Consider the following 16,090-nt stretch of genomic DNA (forward strand, 5'->3'; position numbering starts at 1 on the left):
CCCTTGTGGGCCCCCAAGCCCCAAAACCACACACCAACCCATTCTCCAGGCTCTTGTGACACAGGCCCGACCCCATCCACCTAGCGCCACCCCGACTGGCTGCCCTGGCCTCTGCTCCCTGGAGGCTGCCTGGCAGAGGGACGGGGAGGGAGGAGAGAGCGTGCAGGCGCCACGCCTCGGAGCCCTGCTGCGTCCTGGTGAAGGGAATATCCTGTCCAGAAGCTTCACCTTCTCTGCAGGTTTGAATTCTCAAGATAAGACATGGGTGGGGTCTGCTCTGGGCACTAGGGTGCAGGGTCTGGACCAGGGGCTAGAAGGACCACCAGCCCCCATCTTAGGGATGGCAGTTGAGGTCCCAGTGAGCCTAGGCAGCATGTGGGGGCGGTGGCACCCCGGGATCCTGGTTCTCAGGCCTGGTGTTCTGACCAAGCCAGGGTCGCCCCCGCCCCCTACCCCTAGACCCATGCCCACGTGGTGAAGCTGTGGTTGTCGTGCGCCTGGCCGGGCCGGCTCCTGGGCTCCCCGCCGCTGCTGTTACTCAGGCCTTTGAGGCCAAGGTAGGCGGCCTGCACCGTCTCCAAGTCCCCATCTCTCGGCTGGAGCCACAGCTGGGCCGCCCTGGGGAGAGATGGGGAGACGGTCAGTGCGTGTCTCCAGGATGCCGCCCGCACCCTCCGCAAGGCGGCTTCATGTATTTTAGGGCCGTACAGTCCCTGTGGCAACTACTCTGCTCGGCCACTGTGGGGGTGACAGTGCCACGGATGGTCAGTAAATGCCAGGAAAACTCCTTACAAAGACGGCGGGGAAAGTTTCAGAGACGGATCGCACCGACAGCGGCACAGCACTGTGAATGTAACTAACGCCCCAAATTGTACACAAAGATGGTCCAAATGGCAACTTCTGTGTTATAAATATTTTACCACAATTAAAAATTACAAAAAAAAAAAGATAAATGCCAGTGAAAAAGAAGCCAGTGGTGGTCCAGACTCGGCCTGCGGGCTGCAGTCGACCCTGCCTGCCAGCCCCTCACGCCTGACCCAGCAGGGCGCGGGCTGCACGGTGCACACTGCAGAAGGACACAACCCCGTGACCCCACAGCCCAGCTGAGGGAAGACCACGTGCCCACGTGCCCTCCAGGCCACGATGCTCCGTGAGCAGCAAGATGCAGAGCCCCCGGCAGCAGCCCACTCCCTGCACCTGTCGGCCACCCCCGGGCGGCCCCGAGGGCCGTGGCGGCGGCCCGGCCCCTGCACCTGTCGGCCACCCCCGGGCGGCCCCGAGGGCCGTGGCGGCGGCCCACTCCCTGCACCTCCCGGCCGCCCCCGGGAGGCCCCGGGGGCCGTGGCGGCGGCCCAGCCCCTGCACCTGGCGGAGCGCCGCTGCTGGCTCCTCTTCACGCACTTCATGAGGCAGCAGGTGAGGAAGGCCATGGACATGAGCAGGATGATGGCACAGCTGACGATGGAGGCAATCACGGCCACCTTGAAGCCGAAGGTCTCATAGGGCGGCACGGCTGCGAGGGAGACAAGGCCAGCTCCTGGGCGCAGCTCACCCAGACCCGCCGGGTCCAGCTGTGGACAGGCCCAGCCCGCCCTCAGCGAGGCCTGTTCTGCGGGGGAGGCAGGAAGGCACTGGTGGCTGAGGCGAAGGTCTGTGCAAATGGTTGTAGGGGTGGGACTTCAGGGAAGACTGCCCCCAAAGAAGGGGTGTTTGAGCAGGGTTTTGGAGGGTGTGTAGGAGTTCATGGTGGCACACTGGGAGAAGCTCAGACAGGGAGTTCAGCAATGGCCCTCCTGGTTCCCACCCACTGCGGCCTGGGCCCCTGAGACCAGATGACAGCAGATGGCCCATGGTCTGTTGCCACAATGCCCCAAGCTGGCAAAACCCTTCAGGGGCCTACGTATCTTCTCAGGTCACTTTCCAGGAAGACACAAAAGCAAGTAAAATGTCTGTGTTTGGGGTTAAAGGCCCTTCACCACATATCAGCTAGTGACCTCAACTATGCCCCAAGAACTGGTTCTATCAGCTTCTAAAGGATGTTCTGGGAAGACAGGGCCTGGGATCCTAATTTGAGCAACACCACATACTCACACCCATGCCGGACACTGCTCACCTCCCCTAGTCCCAATCCCCTGCCCTGGCTGGACAGTGGCCATTCACAAAGAAGACTACATCTCCCAGCCTCCCTTGCAGCTGCCTGTGGTCACATGACTGTGCTCTGTCCAGTGGGGGCGAGGGGAAGGGGACTGGGACAACTTCTGAGAGGCTTCCTTCCCTGCCCCTCACCCAGAACAACTGCCTAGAACACAGTTGCTGCCATCCTGGATCACGCAGTTGAGGTCATGCCCAATAGAGCCACAACATGGAAGGGGCCTGGTTCTCCAACATGGGGTGCCATCTGAGCCTAGGACTGCCCACCTGAGGGGCCACAGCAAGAGAGAGCTCCATCTCAGTTAACCACTGTTGTCTCGGGTTTTCTGTCTCTTGGTATCGAATCCTGACAGACACCATCCTTCTCAGGGATTCACTCAGCACACAAGTATTTTAAAGGCTCTGAGAAGTCCTGCAGCCTATTAATCCAGCCTTTTCCAAACTGTTTTGACTACGGAGCCCTTTGCAATGCACAACACACATTAACACAATACACGTGGCCTCACTTTGGAAAATGCTGTGCTGGGTATTATCCTCCAACACCCTGTACAACAGATATGACGAGAAAAACATTTCCTCCCCCAGACTGGGGCCCCAGGGCTGGGCACATCCTGGCCCTTGGTGTCCCCAGTTCTAGAATTCCTGGCACACAGAATATCCTACTAAAGTTTGCTGTATGTGTGCATGAAAGAATGAACAAATGAATGAACCTAACTTCCCACCCTACAGATGACAAAGCGCTAGCTTGGACAGCATAAGTAACCTCTTGGAGGTGACAGGCCGAGTCAGTGGCAGAGTGAGGATTCCGGCTACCTGTCTGGACATGAATCCACACGGCGGACATGGAGCCCTGAGGGGCCACCAGCTGCTGTCTAGCCACCAGCCCTGGGATCAGGACCCTACACAGAGGCCCTGCCGGCTGGCCACCCACCACACCTCCTCCATGGACACTCATACCATCCACATGATGGGATCAGCACCCCCCAGGGCAGCTGTTGAGCTGGGAGTGGCTCAGGGGGAGTGGGTCTCACCCTTGCACACGGGGGTCCCTGAAGACCACTCGGCGACACTCCCCTTCCAGGCACAGGTGAGGAGGCCGGACCCCACCATCTGGTGGCCTGAGGGGCAGTGGAACACAATGACAGTCCCCACAGAAGCGCCATCACCACGAAGGAGTTGGAGGGTGCCCTGCAGGGGTGGCTGCACTTGTGCACACGTGCCTAGGGAGAGAGGAAAGACGGCATGAGGACCCCACCCTGGAGGGCAGGGGCTGGGCTATAGCCCCCACCTGGGGTGGACGCCGCTGCCCCAACAGCCACATGATGCTCTAGGGAAGGTCTCACGGCCACCCAGACCGTGGTGGGAGTGGCGTCCATGTGGTCAGTGTCCTGGGGACAAACATGGAGCCGATCCCTACATTAAGTGAACTCCAGATGTTCTGAAGACCATGGTGCTGAGAAACAAAACACGTGTCGAGGACAGCCAAAGCAAACACACAATTATTATCCAAGCGCAGCTCCAACAGCAGGATCGAGAGAAACCGGAAGGGGAGAGATCGACGGATGTGACTGCATGAAAGGTAAAAAGCAAAAGTTGTTGTTACTCCCGGATAATTGAAAAACAAACATAAACTCAGATGAAAAAATTAGGAACAGACATTTGGAGAACATAAGACAAAGGTCCTACACCCTTAATTTATAAAGACCTTACACAGCAAGAAAAGCCGAACATCCAAATAACGGAATGGACGAATGTGTGAACAAGCAATTCACAGAAGAGATGCAAGTGGCCCACAGACATGAAGGGAATTAGCGTGTCCACACGCTAGTTCCAGCGAGTGTGCATCTTTCACCCCTCAACTGGACAAAGAGGAAAAGCAAAAAGACCATGACCAGAGTCAGCGAGGGCTGGCAGCCACTCCTCCAAACGTTTCTGGACCAAGCTGGTAAAATGCATTAAGAGCCTTATGCTGTGCAGCGTCTGAGAATTTAGCTAAAGGAGATAATTATGAATCCGCCACCAGGATTTCTATGCTGGGGTGTTCGCCTCAGGGCCATACCAATGGTGCGAGGTTGGAAACCACCCAGGTCTCCAGCCATGGGGCAGGCGCATTAATCCAGGCACAGCCTGATCATGATGCCAGCAGGACTGTCCCACAGTGTTACCACAACGTCCTTATGTGAGGACACGGAGAGACGCTCTGGTAAAGCAGCAATCACCAGCATTTTCATAAAATAATAATGACAAGAGCTGGCACTTACACGGAACTTACTGTGCACTGGATGCTGCTCGGCACACTTTACGCACAGTAACTCATGGGTCCACACGGCACCTGCCAAGGGAGAACCACCATTCTCCCCACTTGACAGGTGAGCAAATCGAGGCACAGGGCAGGTAAGTCACTTCCCCAGGTCACACAGCTCCTATGTTGCAAGGTGGAGACTCACAACCAGGACAGGTAACTCTGGCCCACCTTCTCAACACATGCATGCACACACACACACGGAGACACACATGCACACACATGCAGACACATCATTTGCTCTGTGTGTTTGGCTTTCCTTGCTCAGCATAATGCACAGAAGAGGTGCCACGCTGTGTGTGTGGTGTGGAAATTAATGAGAGAAACCTTAACTAAGTTGTACTCAGGAAAGCCTGCGGGGGGAGCCCTCACCCCCATCACATAACGTCAACTGCTCCAAACAGGAAGAGACAGACTTGCACGGCAGGCAGAAAGTACAACTACTTTACTACTGAAGGAAGACTTCTCTCCCCTCCTGGCAATAGTCCAGGCAATCAGACACACCACAGCTCAGCCAATCAGACACGCCACAGCTCGGCCAATGAGAAGCTGTTGCCGCCCTGAACTGTCACTTTCCTCCAATGGACTTTCCCTCGTTCTCCAGATTTGCCTATGGTTTGCCATAGCATGCACATCCTGAATTGCAATTCTTTTGGCTATTCCCGAATAAACTCATTTTGAGATCAAATAACTCAAATTTGCTTTTTAAGTTGACAGTGGGCAGCCGTCCCCATTTACCGTGGAGTGGAGCCCCGTTGTACGGATGGCCCTGTTTGCTTCCCTGTTCCCTGCTGACGAGCGTGTGAGTGTTCCAGAATGCGGAACGAAGCTGCTACAGATGTTCCTCCACATGCCTCCTGGTGCCGAGTGAAGAGGCTCTGCCTTCTGCTTTTCTGGAATTTTCCGATTTTGAGCACTGACGGTGTACTACTAGCGCGTGAAGGCAGAGTGGTTAGTCTCAAAGAACAGAGAGACTGGTCGTCTGGCCGGTGCCCGCGGCAACGCTGACCCAGAGGCAGCCTCGAGCTGAAGGAGCCACTGCGCACTTCTGTGGGGGCCTCAGCGCCCGTGCCCATCCTAATGCACAGAGAGGCCAAGGCGGGAGCAACGAGTGGGGGACAAGGACAGAAGCCGGCTCTGCCCAGGCTGAGGATCCCATTACTCCACGCAGACACGAGACAACCCTTCGCTTGTCCTCCGCACGAGGCCTCCCGCCAGGACTGTCCCCTGCGCGCCAGGCACAGATGCCCTGCTGCCCGCTCTGCCCGCCACGACCTGGCCAAGCTCCTGTACTCCCAACCTGCTCGTCACGTCCTCCCCCATTTTCATTTGCTGTTAGGCACCAGGCCCTCCATCCTTCACTTGCTGCGGCCCCAAAGCTTGGAACCTCCTTGGACTCTTTCTCAGTCCACAACCAATTCACCAGCAAACCCTGTGGGCCCTGCTTTCAAAACACACACCCAGGACATCTCTAGCGGGCTAGAGAGTACCCCAAAATCCACACCCACCTGGAAGCAGCCATGCAGGGGCTCCACTGTGGAAGGCACAGAACCCTATTTCGTGCAGGCTGTGGGGACAGAGCATGCCCAGGAGTGCCCAGGCAGTGGCAGTCACCAGGAAGGGCCACACACCTGCACTCACACACCCGCGACAGCGCTTCACACGTCTGCACACAATCAGCCCCATCCAGAGGGGAAACCCAGGCTCGGGGAGGTCAAGGCACCTCTTGCCTGGCCACACTGGCCCTGATCCCCTTAGGGCGAGGGTGGTAACGGGGCAGCGGGAGAGCCAGGCTTCAGCCCCAGCCCCGCATTCTGCCATCGGGGAAGCTTAGGCTGCCCGAGCCCCTCGCTGTGGACAGGGATAGTGAGGGACAGTGTTCAGCTGTGCTCAGCCAAGCTCCATTTAGTCCACCCCAACTCTGCCCCACCAAGAACCCGGGGGCCTCACCACGTTGAAACGCTGGGGGCAGTGTGAGCCCAGGGGGCTCTTGTGGTTTGTGCACTTGAGGGGCTGACTTCTGGATCAGCACAAATACTGGGCGCCTAGTGGGTGCTTCACTGTGTTACAGCTCTACGAGGAAGGCTGTCCACCAGCACCTCACAGGCGGGGAAACTGAGGCATGGCAAGGCTACATGACATGCCCAGGGTCACCGGGCAGGAAGGTGGTATGGGTGGAACTGGGCTGGGCCGTGGCCACCACAGAACCCATACGTCCCAGCCTCCCTGCAGCTGGGACGATTTGGGCCTCCGTCTGCAGTGTCCATCATCAGCGTCACTACCAACAGCAGCAATGCTGGTCTGACAGAAAGTTCTGGTCAAGAAGTGCCCCACATTCCTGACCTCACGCAGCACCCACAACCATCCACAGAGGACAGCAAGGAAGAAATCATTATTATTCTCATTTTAATACAAGGAAACCAAGCTCAGAGAGGTGGCTGAGCTGCCCAATGCCACAGATAGAGGGGGCAGCCAGGGGTGGACGCAGGGCTTAAGACTCTTAACAACAGAACTAAGGTGTGGGTATATGCAACATGCACGTAACAGAAAGTGTCTATCCTATATAAACAGCACTTACGTGTTAATAAGACATGACAAAAATCACAACAGAAAAGAATGGTAAATTAGAAAAGAAAAACAGATGGCCCCAAACCAGGGACAGGGCAATCAGTTAAGAAAGCTAACTAAATGGCGTCCACATCAGAAAGGAAGAGGCAAAACCTTCTATTAGATGACATGAGCTTGTATCCAGAAAATCCACAGGAATCTGCTCAGGATTATGGGAATGCAAGACCAACATGTGAAATCCACTGCATTTCAGGACGTGGCGAAGAGCAAACTGAAATGAAACCAAGAAAACAATTCCCGGGGCCGGCCCTGTGGCGTAGTGGTTAAGTTTGCGCACTGCACTTCGGCAGCCCGGGTTCGCGGTTCAGACCCCAGGCGTCGACCTGCACCACTCAGCAGCCATGCTGTGGCAGCAACCCACATACAAAATAGAGGAAGACTGGCATAGATGTTAGCTCAGGGCCAATCTTCCTCAAGCGAAAAAAAAAAGAAAACAATTCCTTTTACAAGAGCAAAGAGAAGAACAAATTACTTACGAATAAACTTAATAAAAGAAGTGCAGAACTTAAACTCTGAAAACTACAAAACTGATAGAAATTAAAGACCTAAATAAATGGAAAAACACCACATGCTCATGGGTCAGAAGACTTAACACTGTTCAGATGGCAACACCCCAATTGTGCTCAGATTCAACACGACCCCGTCAGAGCCCCAGCCCCCGCCTCTGCAGAAACTGAAAGCTGATGCTGAAATTCAGAAGGAAACGCAAAACACCTAGAGTAGCCCAAACAAAAACAATCTTGAAAAAGAAGAACAAAGCTGGAGGGCTCTCACTTCCCCATTTCAAACCCCCCCACAGCTACAGTGATCAGCAGAGCGGTGCTGGCACCAGGACAGACACCAGGCCAGGGAGCAGAGTCGAGAGCCCAGAAATAAACTCATAGTCGCAGTCAGCTGATTTCAATAAGGCTGCCATTCGATGGGAACAGAACAGTTTCTCAACAATTGGTGTCGGGACAATGACCTCCACATGCAAAAGAATGAAGTCAGACCTCTCCCCACACCAGATACCAAGATTAACTCGAATGAATCAAAGACCTAAACATAAGAGCTAAAATTACAAAACTCTTACAAGAAAGCATAGGGATAAATGCTCCTGACCTTGGATTAGGCACGGGTTTCTTAGATAAGACAACAAAAGACAAACGAAAAGAAAAAAATAGGGGCCGGCCCTGTGGCATAGCAGTTAAGTGCACGAGCTCCACTTTGGCAGCCCCAAGGTTCACGGCTTTGGATCCCGGGCACGCACCAATGCACCGCTTGTCAGGCCATGCTGTGGTGGCGTCCCATATAAAGTGGAGGAAGATGGGCGTGGATGTTAGCCCAGGGCCAGTCTTCCTCAGCAAAAAGAGGAGGCTCGGCATTGGATGTTAGCTCAGGGCTGATCTTCCTCACAAAAAAGAAAAGAAAAACATAAATAAACTGGATTTCATTAAAATTAAGGCCATCTGTGCTTCAAAGGACCTGATGGAGAAAGTAAAGAGACAACCCACAGAGCGGGAGGAAGTGTCTGCAAATCGTGTCTGACGAGGGAACTGTAACCAGAATGTATGAGTTATTACACAGAATTATAAAGACAATCCAGTTATAAATGGGCAAAGGATCTGAACAGACACTTCTCTAAAGACAGACCAGTGGCTGCCACAAGCTCACGAGAAGGTGCTCAGCATCATCGGCCTCCTGGGAAAGGATGTCCAATCCACCACGAGGTCCTGCTCTCCATCCAGCGTGCAGGCCACACCTGCGAAGGGCAGATGGTGACAGGTGCACCAGGATGTGGAGAAAGGAGCTGCAGGTGGGAACGTGAAACAGGGGCAGCTCCTCCAACAGTTACAGAGAATCACCACACGACGAAGCAACACCCTCCTCGCTCAATACCTGAGAAATGAACACACGTCCACAGGAAACTTGTATACAGTGTTCTCAGCCACACTATTCTTCTTCTTTTTTTCTTTTTGGTGAGGAAGATCAGCCTTGAGCTAACATCCGTGCCTATCTTCCTCCACTTTATGTGGGGCGCCGCCACAGCGTGGCCTGACAAGCGGTGCGTCGGTGCGCGCCCGGGATCCAAACCCGGGCCGCCAGCAGCAGCAGAGTGCGTGCCCTTAACCGCTACACCACGGGGTCGGCCCCCTCAGCAGCGCTATTCTTGACAGCCAAAAAGTAGAGACAACCCAAGTGTCATCAGCTGATGAATGGATACATAAAACGTGGTCCATCCTCACAAGGGAACGTCCCTGGGCGATAAAAAGGAGTGAAGCCCAACACGCGTACCACGTGGGTGAACCTTGAGGACGTGATGCTCAGCGCGTGAAGCCAGTCACAAAACACCAGTGTGTGACTCCATTTACATGAAATGTCCAGAACAGGCAACTCCACAGGGACAGACAGCGGATCAGTGGTGGCCGGGGGCTGAGGGGAGAGGGGATGGGGAGTGACTGCTAAGGGCTTCGGGGCGTCTTCTTGGAGTGATGAAAACGTTCTAAAATTGACTGTGCTAGCTGCACAAATCTGTGAATGCACTAAAAGCCACTGAGTTGTACACGTTAACTGTACAATTTAGAGTGAATCGTGTGGTAGGTGAATTCTCTCTCAAAGGAGTTATAAAAATTTAGGGGAAACATTTACGTCAATCAAAGAAACACAAATTTGAAACCTAAGAGATTATTTTTGGCCCCTTAGCTTGGTTGAGATTAAAAAGACTAGCTTACCAGGTTGGTGGGGGTGCAGGGGGAGGGGTACATAACCCCTGGTGAGGAGGGCAGGGCGGGCCTGAGAGGCTGTCTGCCCTGCAGTAGCGGGCTGAGCTGGGAGCCCGGGGAGGCTGGGCTGGGAGAACGCAGTGCCCACCGTGTGCCCCAGATCTGGACATTTCCCGCCTACCCACGCTGGCCTCGGGTCATCTAGCACTGAGTGGGACAGCAGGAGGCCAGCTCTGATGCCCGAGTCTGGGCCCTTAATTAACCAGCACGCTGTCTCCACAGGCACCAAAGTGGAGTGAATGAATGGATGAACGGATGAATGGATGGATGAATGGATGGCCTAACGGATGAGTTGTGGTCAGCGCTCCCCAGGAAGAACCTCTTTTCTTTTCCAGGATCCGTGGACCTGGACACATGCTGTCCTTCCGGCCAGGGAAGTGAATGTGAGGTTTTGGAACCAGGTAGACACGGCAGGGCAGCCACGGGGCGGCCACGGGGCCCCTTGCAGTGGGTCGCCAGGCAGCCCACACTTCCCAGTCCTCAATTTAGAGCTGCGACTTCTCCATTCTTCTGTGGCTAAGCACCTTCTTTTTCCTCAGCCCCATGTGGCCCTGGGGGAGGCAAGGCCCCATGGGGAGTGGGGTCAGCAAGGCTGAGAGCTCTGGCGGGGCTCGCGGCCGTCTGCCCAGCACCCACACCCGCGCCTGGTGAAAGAAAGGAGGAAGGGACAGACGCGTATTCATCCTTTAAAGATACAGCCGGGGTGTCCTCAAAAAGTAAGAAGCCTTGAGGGATGGCCAGAGATGGCGGGAGCTGTGAAGAAACAGGCCCAGGGAAACGTTAGGGGTACAATGGAGTCGGGGCGGGGGCATGGTTAAAAGTTGTTTCCACTCTGTGGCCTGTCTGACAAAATTAAAAATGTGGGGACAAAGCCTGGAGTGTCACTCTGAACACAGCTGACTGCCTGGGTGTGCCCCGCCCGCCGGCTCCAGATGGTGGCCGTCCCGCTCCCCCAGGGCCCAGCCCAGACCCCCAACCTGTGCTGAGCCTGCGCCACTGCACCAACGGCCCCGGCGGGGATGGTTCTTCTACCTGAGTCACAGGCGGGACGCAGGCCAGCTCTGTAGCCACACTTACCAGCTGGGTGACCTGGTCACCGCTGTGGGCCTGGGACCAACCCGTCAATGCGGCAGTGGACGGGCGGGGCGGGGCTGACGGAGATGACGCAGCCCCAGGCCCAGCAAGGACACCACCACTGCCCTCGTAGAAAGAGTGCCTGGGACAGGTGGGGGGAAACTGGCCGTCATCAGCCACATCCTGGGGGGCCGCTGCTTCTGCTGTGGCCATGGCAAGGGGGCCCGTCCTGAGACCAGCACGGCAGGTGGTGTCACCACCCACTGGGGTCACACACCTTAAAGGACAGAGTGGACCCCTGCCCAAGATGCCCACAGCCTGTCCTGCCTCCTGGAGCCTCCTAACGGCAGAAGGGTGAGGGGGACACCGCAGGAGGGGCCGCTCAGCACTGACCCGCGCACCTCAAACCAAGAATCGGGACAGGAGAAAGAGGAGCACAGGCCCCCCCAACTGGACAGCGGGGCGGGAGGGGCCCCAGAGACTCGAGGTGGGCGCTTCAAGTGCGGTCCTGGCCCCCTGCATTTCCAGGGGGCCAACCGGGGCCTCTCGCCCATGGGAGGAGGGGAGCCCCGCTCCCAGCACAGGGGTGTTGTGTGAACAGGTCTCCTTTGAAAGGAAACTGAAAGGTCTGCGGAGGTCGGCGGTGAAGAGGGGAGGGGAGTGGTGGGGGAGGGCAAGCCCTCGCCCGCCTGCGCCTGGGTGAGCATTACCTCCGGAACCTTCCCAGTGTGGAGGCAAAGGAGGGAAGCTGGGTGGGCGGGCTCTGCTGGGGACGCACCCTCTGCCCCAGGTCTGACCTGCTCCACCGCCACCAGCCAGGTCCTGGACCCAGTCCTCACTCTGCTCAGACTCAATTTCCCCACCTGCGAACAGGATGACCTGCCCCCCCCCCCCAGGGCCACAGGAGGAGTGACCACCCGAGCAGGTCTCAGAGCAGTGCCCAGAGCCCAGGAACCCCTCCTACGAGGGGGCTTACTGCCTCATCCTGGTCCCCCGGTCCACAGGGTCCAGGACACCTTCACCCGCCCCTCCCCAGGCTCTGCCGGGGTCTCCTGCGTCCCCTCCCTGCGCCAGGAAAGCCATCAAACACTTCTCTGGGCTGAGCCCATTTGCCAGAGGAGTAAACTGAGGCCCACAGCCCTGGCCAAGGCCCCGGGTGGCTGCACCACCACAGACTTTTGCACAGCACTCGTGACACGCAGCCAGGGTGGGGCAGGGAGGCGGCACGGTGCCAGGGGGCCACGGGGGCTTCAGTCACATCTGCCCGGGGCCCCTCCCAGGGGTGTTCTGAGGAATTGCCAAGGCCTGGCAGATGGGCCAGCTGGCTCCAGCCACCACGTTCCCTGATCACCACGTACCTGGCCTCTGCTCAACCTTGCACTGCCCCCTCCCCAGGCTGGAGACCCCCAGACCCCCTCACTGCCCCCTCCCCAGCCTGGAGACCCCCAAACCCCTCACTGCCCCCTCCCTCCCCATACTTGGTGTCGAAGAGGAAATCCCACCTCTTCCCTCTCCTGCTGAAAACCCTCCCGGATGTCCAGTTGCCCTGGACGCCCTCCTAGGCCTGGGCCCCACAGGGGACACCCCGGCTGTCCCTTCCTCCCCAGACATAGACACTGCATTTCCCCAGCTCTTCCTCAGCTGGACCAACGCACACGTCAGCCGCGTGCATTTCTCCTCGGCACACTTTACGACTCGCTCCCTTTTACTATATGCAGATTAATCTCAAATGAGAGGAAAACAACAGAAAACACAAAAAATGAATGGATTTGATGCAAACAAAATACAAACCAAAGACAAATCCTCCGGGGCTCACATGACAGTGGAGGGCAGACCCGCCCATCAAGGCCACCTTGCACCGACAACCCTCCTCCCTCCCCAGCCCCTCCCCCACATCCCCCGCACACTAGGCGGGGCACAGCCCAACCTGGGTGCCCCGTCCTCCCAGCCTGCGCCTCCCCCAGACCGCCTAGCCAGCACCAGTGGGGTGAGAACAAGCTGGCTTGTTAATCTTTTATCTGGAACCTTGGACCACAGGCCTGGCCTCCTGGCCTCCTTCCTGGAGCCCACATGGCCCCCAAACCTGACCTCACCCGCTAGGGACCAGGTAAATAAGTTACCTTGTACACTGGTTGCAGCTGTGGACGAGGGGTACACTGGGAGAGGAAGGCAGGCAGCTGGACCTGGGTCCCTCTGCGACCAGAGTCACTTCCTCACTCTGAGCCTCAGTTCCCCAAATGGAAAGGGGAACCCTCAGGAGAAATTTCTTGGAGAGTTCAAAAGGTTGATGTGCACACACAGGTGCTCTGTGGAGAGTGGGGACAGCCACACGCAGGAGGCCCACAGGGAAGACACTCGCCCTCTCTGAGCCCGTCTCCTCTTCCTATGGAGGGTGGGCACAGGGTCAGAGCCCCTGCAGGCCTGGACTTTGGCCAGAGTCCAGACCCGGGTCCCCCAGGACTCCCCTGACAGCAGGTCAGCTCACACGCACAAAATATGCATTCTCCTCCAGAAGAACCAGGCTAATTCCAAGCCAGGAAGAATGAGCCCCCAAATCTCTCAGGGGAGAACACGGAGGCTCCCGAGAGCCTCTCTCACCCAGCAGCTCTGCCTGGACCCTGGCAGGAGCCAGAGCTGGGGCTGGGCGCACACAGGCGGTGTCTGGATTCCCACCCACCCGCTCTGGGCCTCAGTCTCTCCTCTGTGAAGCGGCCCAGGCCGGCCGTGGGGCAGGGTTGCAGAGGGAAGCCAAGAGGATGCCCACGAGTGTGGTCCTCCCATTGCCCCCTTTCCGGTCCCCTCCTCCAAGGTCCTGGGGGGTACCTCCGGCTCCTGGAACCCTGCATTCCTGCTACCACAGGGCAGCGTTCCTGGACAATCTCCAGGATCAGGGAGTGCTGCTGGCGTGGCCCCGGGAGTAGGGCCCAGAGCTGCGGGGGTGGGATGGCGGCCCCCACGGTGGGCTGGGCACCCAGCCCCTCCCAGTCAGCTGCTGGACAAACACTTAAACCCCTGCTCTGAGCAGCCTCCCCCACCCACCCCTCACAGGCACGCATGGGAGATGAGGGAAGAACTCGGACCCCAGGACACGGTGTCCATCTGGCGGGACTTGCATACCTACTCCAGGAAGAGCACAGTAACGCACCCAATTCACACTGTTCGGGAAAACACACCCCCCAGTGCTATGTTTTAGAAAGTGCCAACCCATCTCCAAAAGACCCCCACACCCACCCTTCATTGCACAGCCCCCTAGAGAAAGACGGGCATCCATTTCACAGCCCAAGAGACTGGGGCACAGGGCAGGGGAGGGTGGGGTGTGGACGGCTTTACCCTGGAGCAGAGTGACCATGGCCAGGGTGGTGCACCGGGCCCTCCCTGGCTCCTCCGCCTGGCCTGTCCACAAGCCTGGGGGCAGGTATACAGTGCCCACCACTTAGCACATGGGGAAACTGAGGCACAGAGGCAGAGAGACGCACCCCAGGTCAGAAGGGGGTTCCAACCCCAAATTCCAAATTCCAGGGAAGGGATCACGTCTGGGAGGAGGCTGAGGTGCAGCAGGTCAGACGCAGGGCTGGGGCCAGGCCAGGGAGGCCCAAGGGAAGCTACTGGACTCTGAGACCCTCTTTCCCCCAGCAGAGTTCTCTGCAAACAGCCTTTTGTATGCAAACACTCCAGTGCCTCCCCCTCCCTGTCCCTGGCTGACCTCGGTAAGTCCCTGCACCTCCCAGGGCAGTGCTGCACAACCCTCCCCTTCACACACAGGGACAAAGCACCAAATTCGGGACGAGGCATCAGGCTGTCTGGGGAGTCAAAGGAAATGAACGCACCCCACCAGGCCAGGGGCAGGTCTCAGCGCCTCTGCTCCACTCCTCGAGGGTATCCCTGGGCCTGTTTCCCCATCTGGGAGGGAGCCGCCCCACCCTGCCCCCAGGGTGACAGGTGTCGTGTTTAAGCAGGACTGGCTGCACCCTAGGCGGTCACCTGGGTCAGCCCACCCCCTCCAGGCCCCGCTTCCACCCGCGCAGAGCAGAGCCTGCCTGGCCCGGGGCACAGGTGCGAGACCCTCAGGGGTCAGTGTCCACCACAGTGAGCCTCGGGGACATCAAGGCCCAGGGTCCAGGTCTGGCTGTTTCTAACAGGGTTAGATTTTAGGCGCATTCACGAAACAAAGCCAACATTCGAACCGCGGCTCCAAACGGCGTCTCCCACACCCCAGCCAGGGCACGAAGGTGAACCCTACTCAGAACATTCTGGCATCAAACACCTCAAGTAAGATAACAGCCAGCCACCCCTCCCTCCGGAGACCCCGGAGCCTCCCCCAGGGCTGGCTGCAGGGACGTCGGGCGGTCGCTCCTCCCAGGCTCAGTTTCCCCACCTGCGCGTGGGCTGGAGCGCCAGCAGGGTCGGAGCGCTCCCGCAGGGTGAGGCCGGTTCCGATTTCCCCACGTCCGCCCACGGCCCGGCGGAAAGGGGCGGCACCTGCGCGCCGCCGCCTGGTTTCGGGCCGCCCGCTGCCGGGCTTCGGCTCCGCCAGGGCGCCCGCTGGGCCCGCCGAGGGAGCGGGGACGTTCGTCCCGGGCGGTCTCCGGCTGTACGCGCCCCCGCCGGACTGTGCGCCACCCCCCGGGGCGCCCCGGCTCGGCTTCCCCGTCCGTGAAATGGGCGCAGAACCCCTCACCTGTGCGGTTCCCCGGGGAGGCCGTGGCGTCCCCCGCGCGCGCCCCGGGCCTCGCCCTACGACGGAGGGTCGCGGCCGCCCTGTGCATCCTGCGCGCTCGGCTGCCCTCGCCGGGGACTGCGGGGCGGGGCAGGGCAGCCGGACACGCCCCGGGGTCACGCCCCCAGGGCCACGCCCCCCAGGGTGCCTCCCCGCAGGCCTGGGGGCGGGGCCGGCCCCGCGGGAGACCGAACCCCCCCCAGGGGGTGAAGCCGCCCAGGCAGGAAGTCTCGCTCCAGGGCTTTGTGCAGGCGGTGCCCACCCACCCCCCCCTACCCGTCAGTCACCGCTCTCCGCCCTCCGCCCTCCGACCCCTCCCCCAGGCCAGGTGTCCTCCGTGAGCAGCACATGTGGACCCACCGGTGTCACGCCCAGCCCTCCGAGGTGCTGTCGATGTTGTAGGTCCTCTCTGAGGGACCCCTGGGGTCTGGCCCAGGCCCCTGCACACACACCCGG

The 16,090-nt window shown here is 58.4% G+C and overlaps 1 protein-coding gene across 4 annotated transcripts in view; it reads right to left on the bottom strand.

Annotated features, from left to right (window-relative positions):
* The window catches only part of LOC101398080 (caspase recruitment domain-containing protein 19), a 35,413-nt gene extending 19,717 nt beyond the window's left edge, over positions 1 to 15,696 (bottom strand). Inside the window, exons 1-4 of one of the 4 annotated variants that reach the window (XM_004442746.3) lie at positions 15,596 to 15,696; positions 3,183 to 3,371; positions 1,366 to 1,513; positions 472 to 618 (exon numbers count right to left, since the gene is read on the bottom strand). In XM_004442746.3, coding sequence (XP_004442803.1) covers positions 472 to 618; positions 1,366 to 1,513; positions 3,183 to 3,371; positions 15,596 to 15,683 — 572 coding nt within the window. In that variant the 5' untranslated portion in view covers positions 15,684 to 15,696. The remainder of the gene's footprint in view (positions 1 to 471; positions 619 to 1,365; positions 1,514 to 3,182; positions 3,372 to 15,595) is intronic. The other 3 variants (XM_087444815.1, XM_087444814.1, XM_087444813.1) reach the window with 3 other exon arrangements.
* Positions 15,697 to 16,090: the final 394 nt, after the last annotated feature.

Source organism: Ceratotherium simum, chromosome 20, assembly GCF_057802395.1.
Source record: "Ceratotherium simum simum isolate JZ-2026a chromosome 20, ASM5780239v1, whole genome shotgun sequence".
NCBI lineage: Eukaryota > Metazoa > Chordata > Mammalia > Perissodactyla > Rhinocerotidae > Ceratotherium > Ceratotherium simum.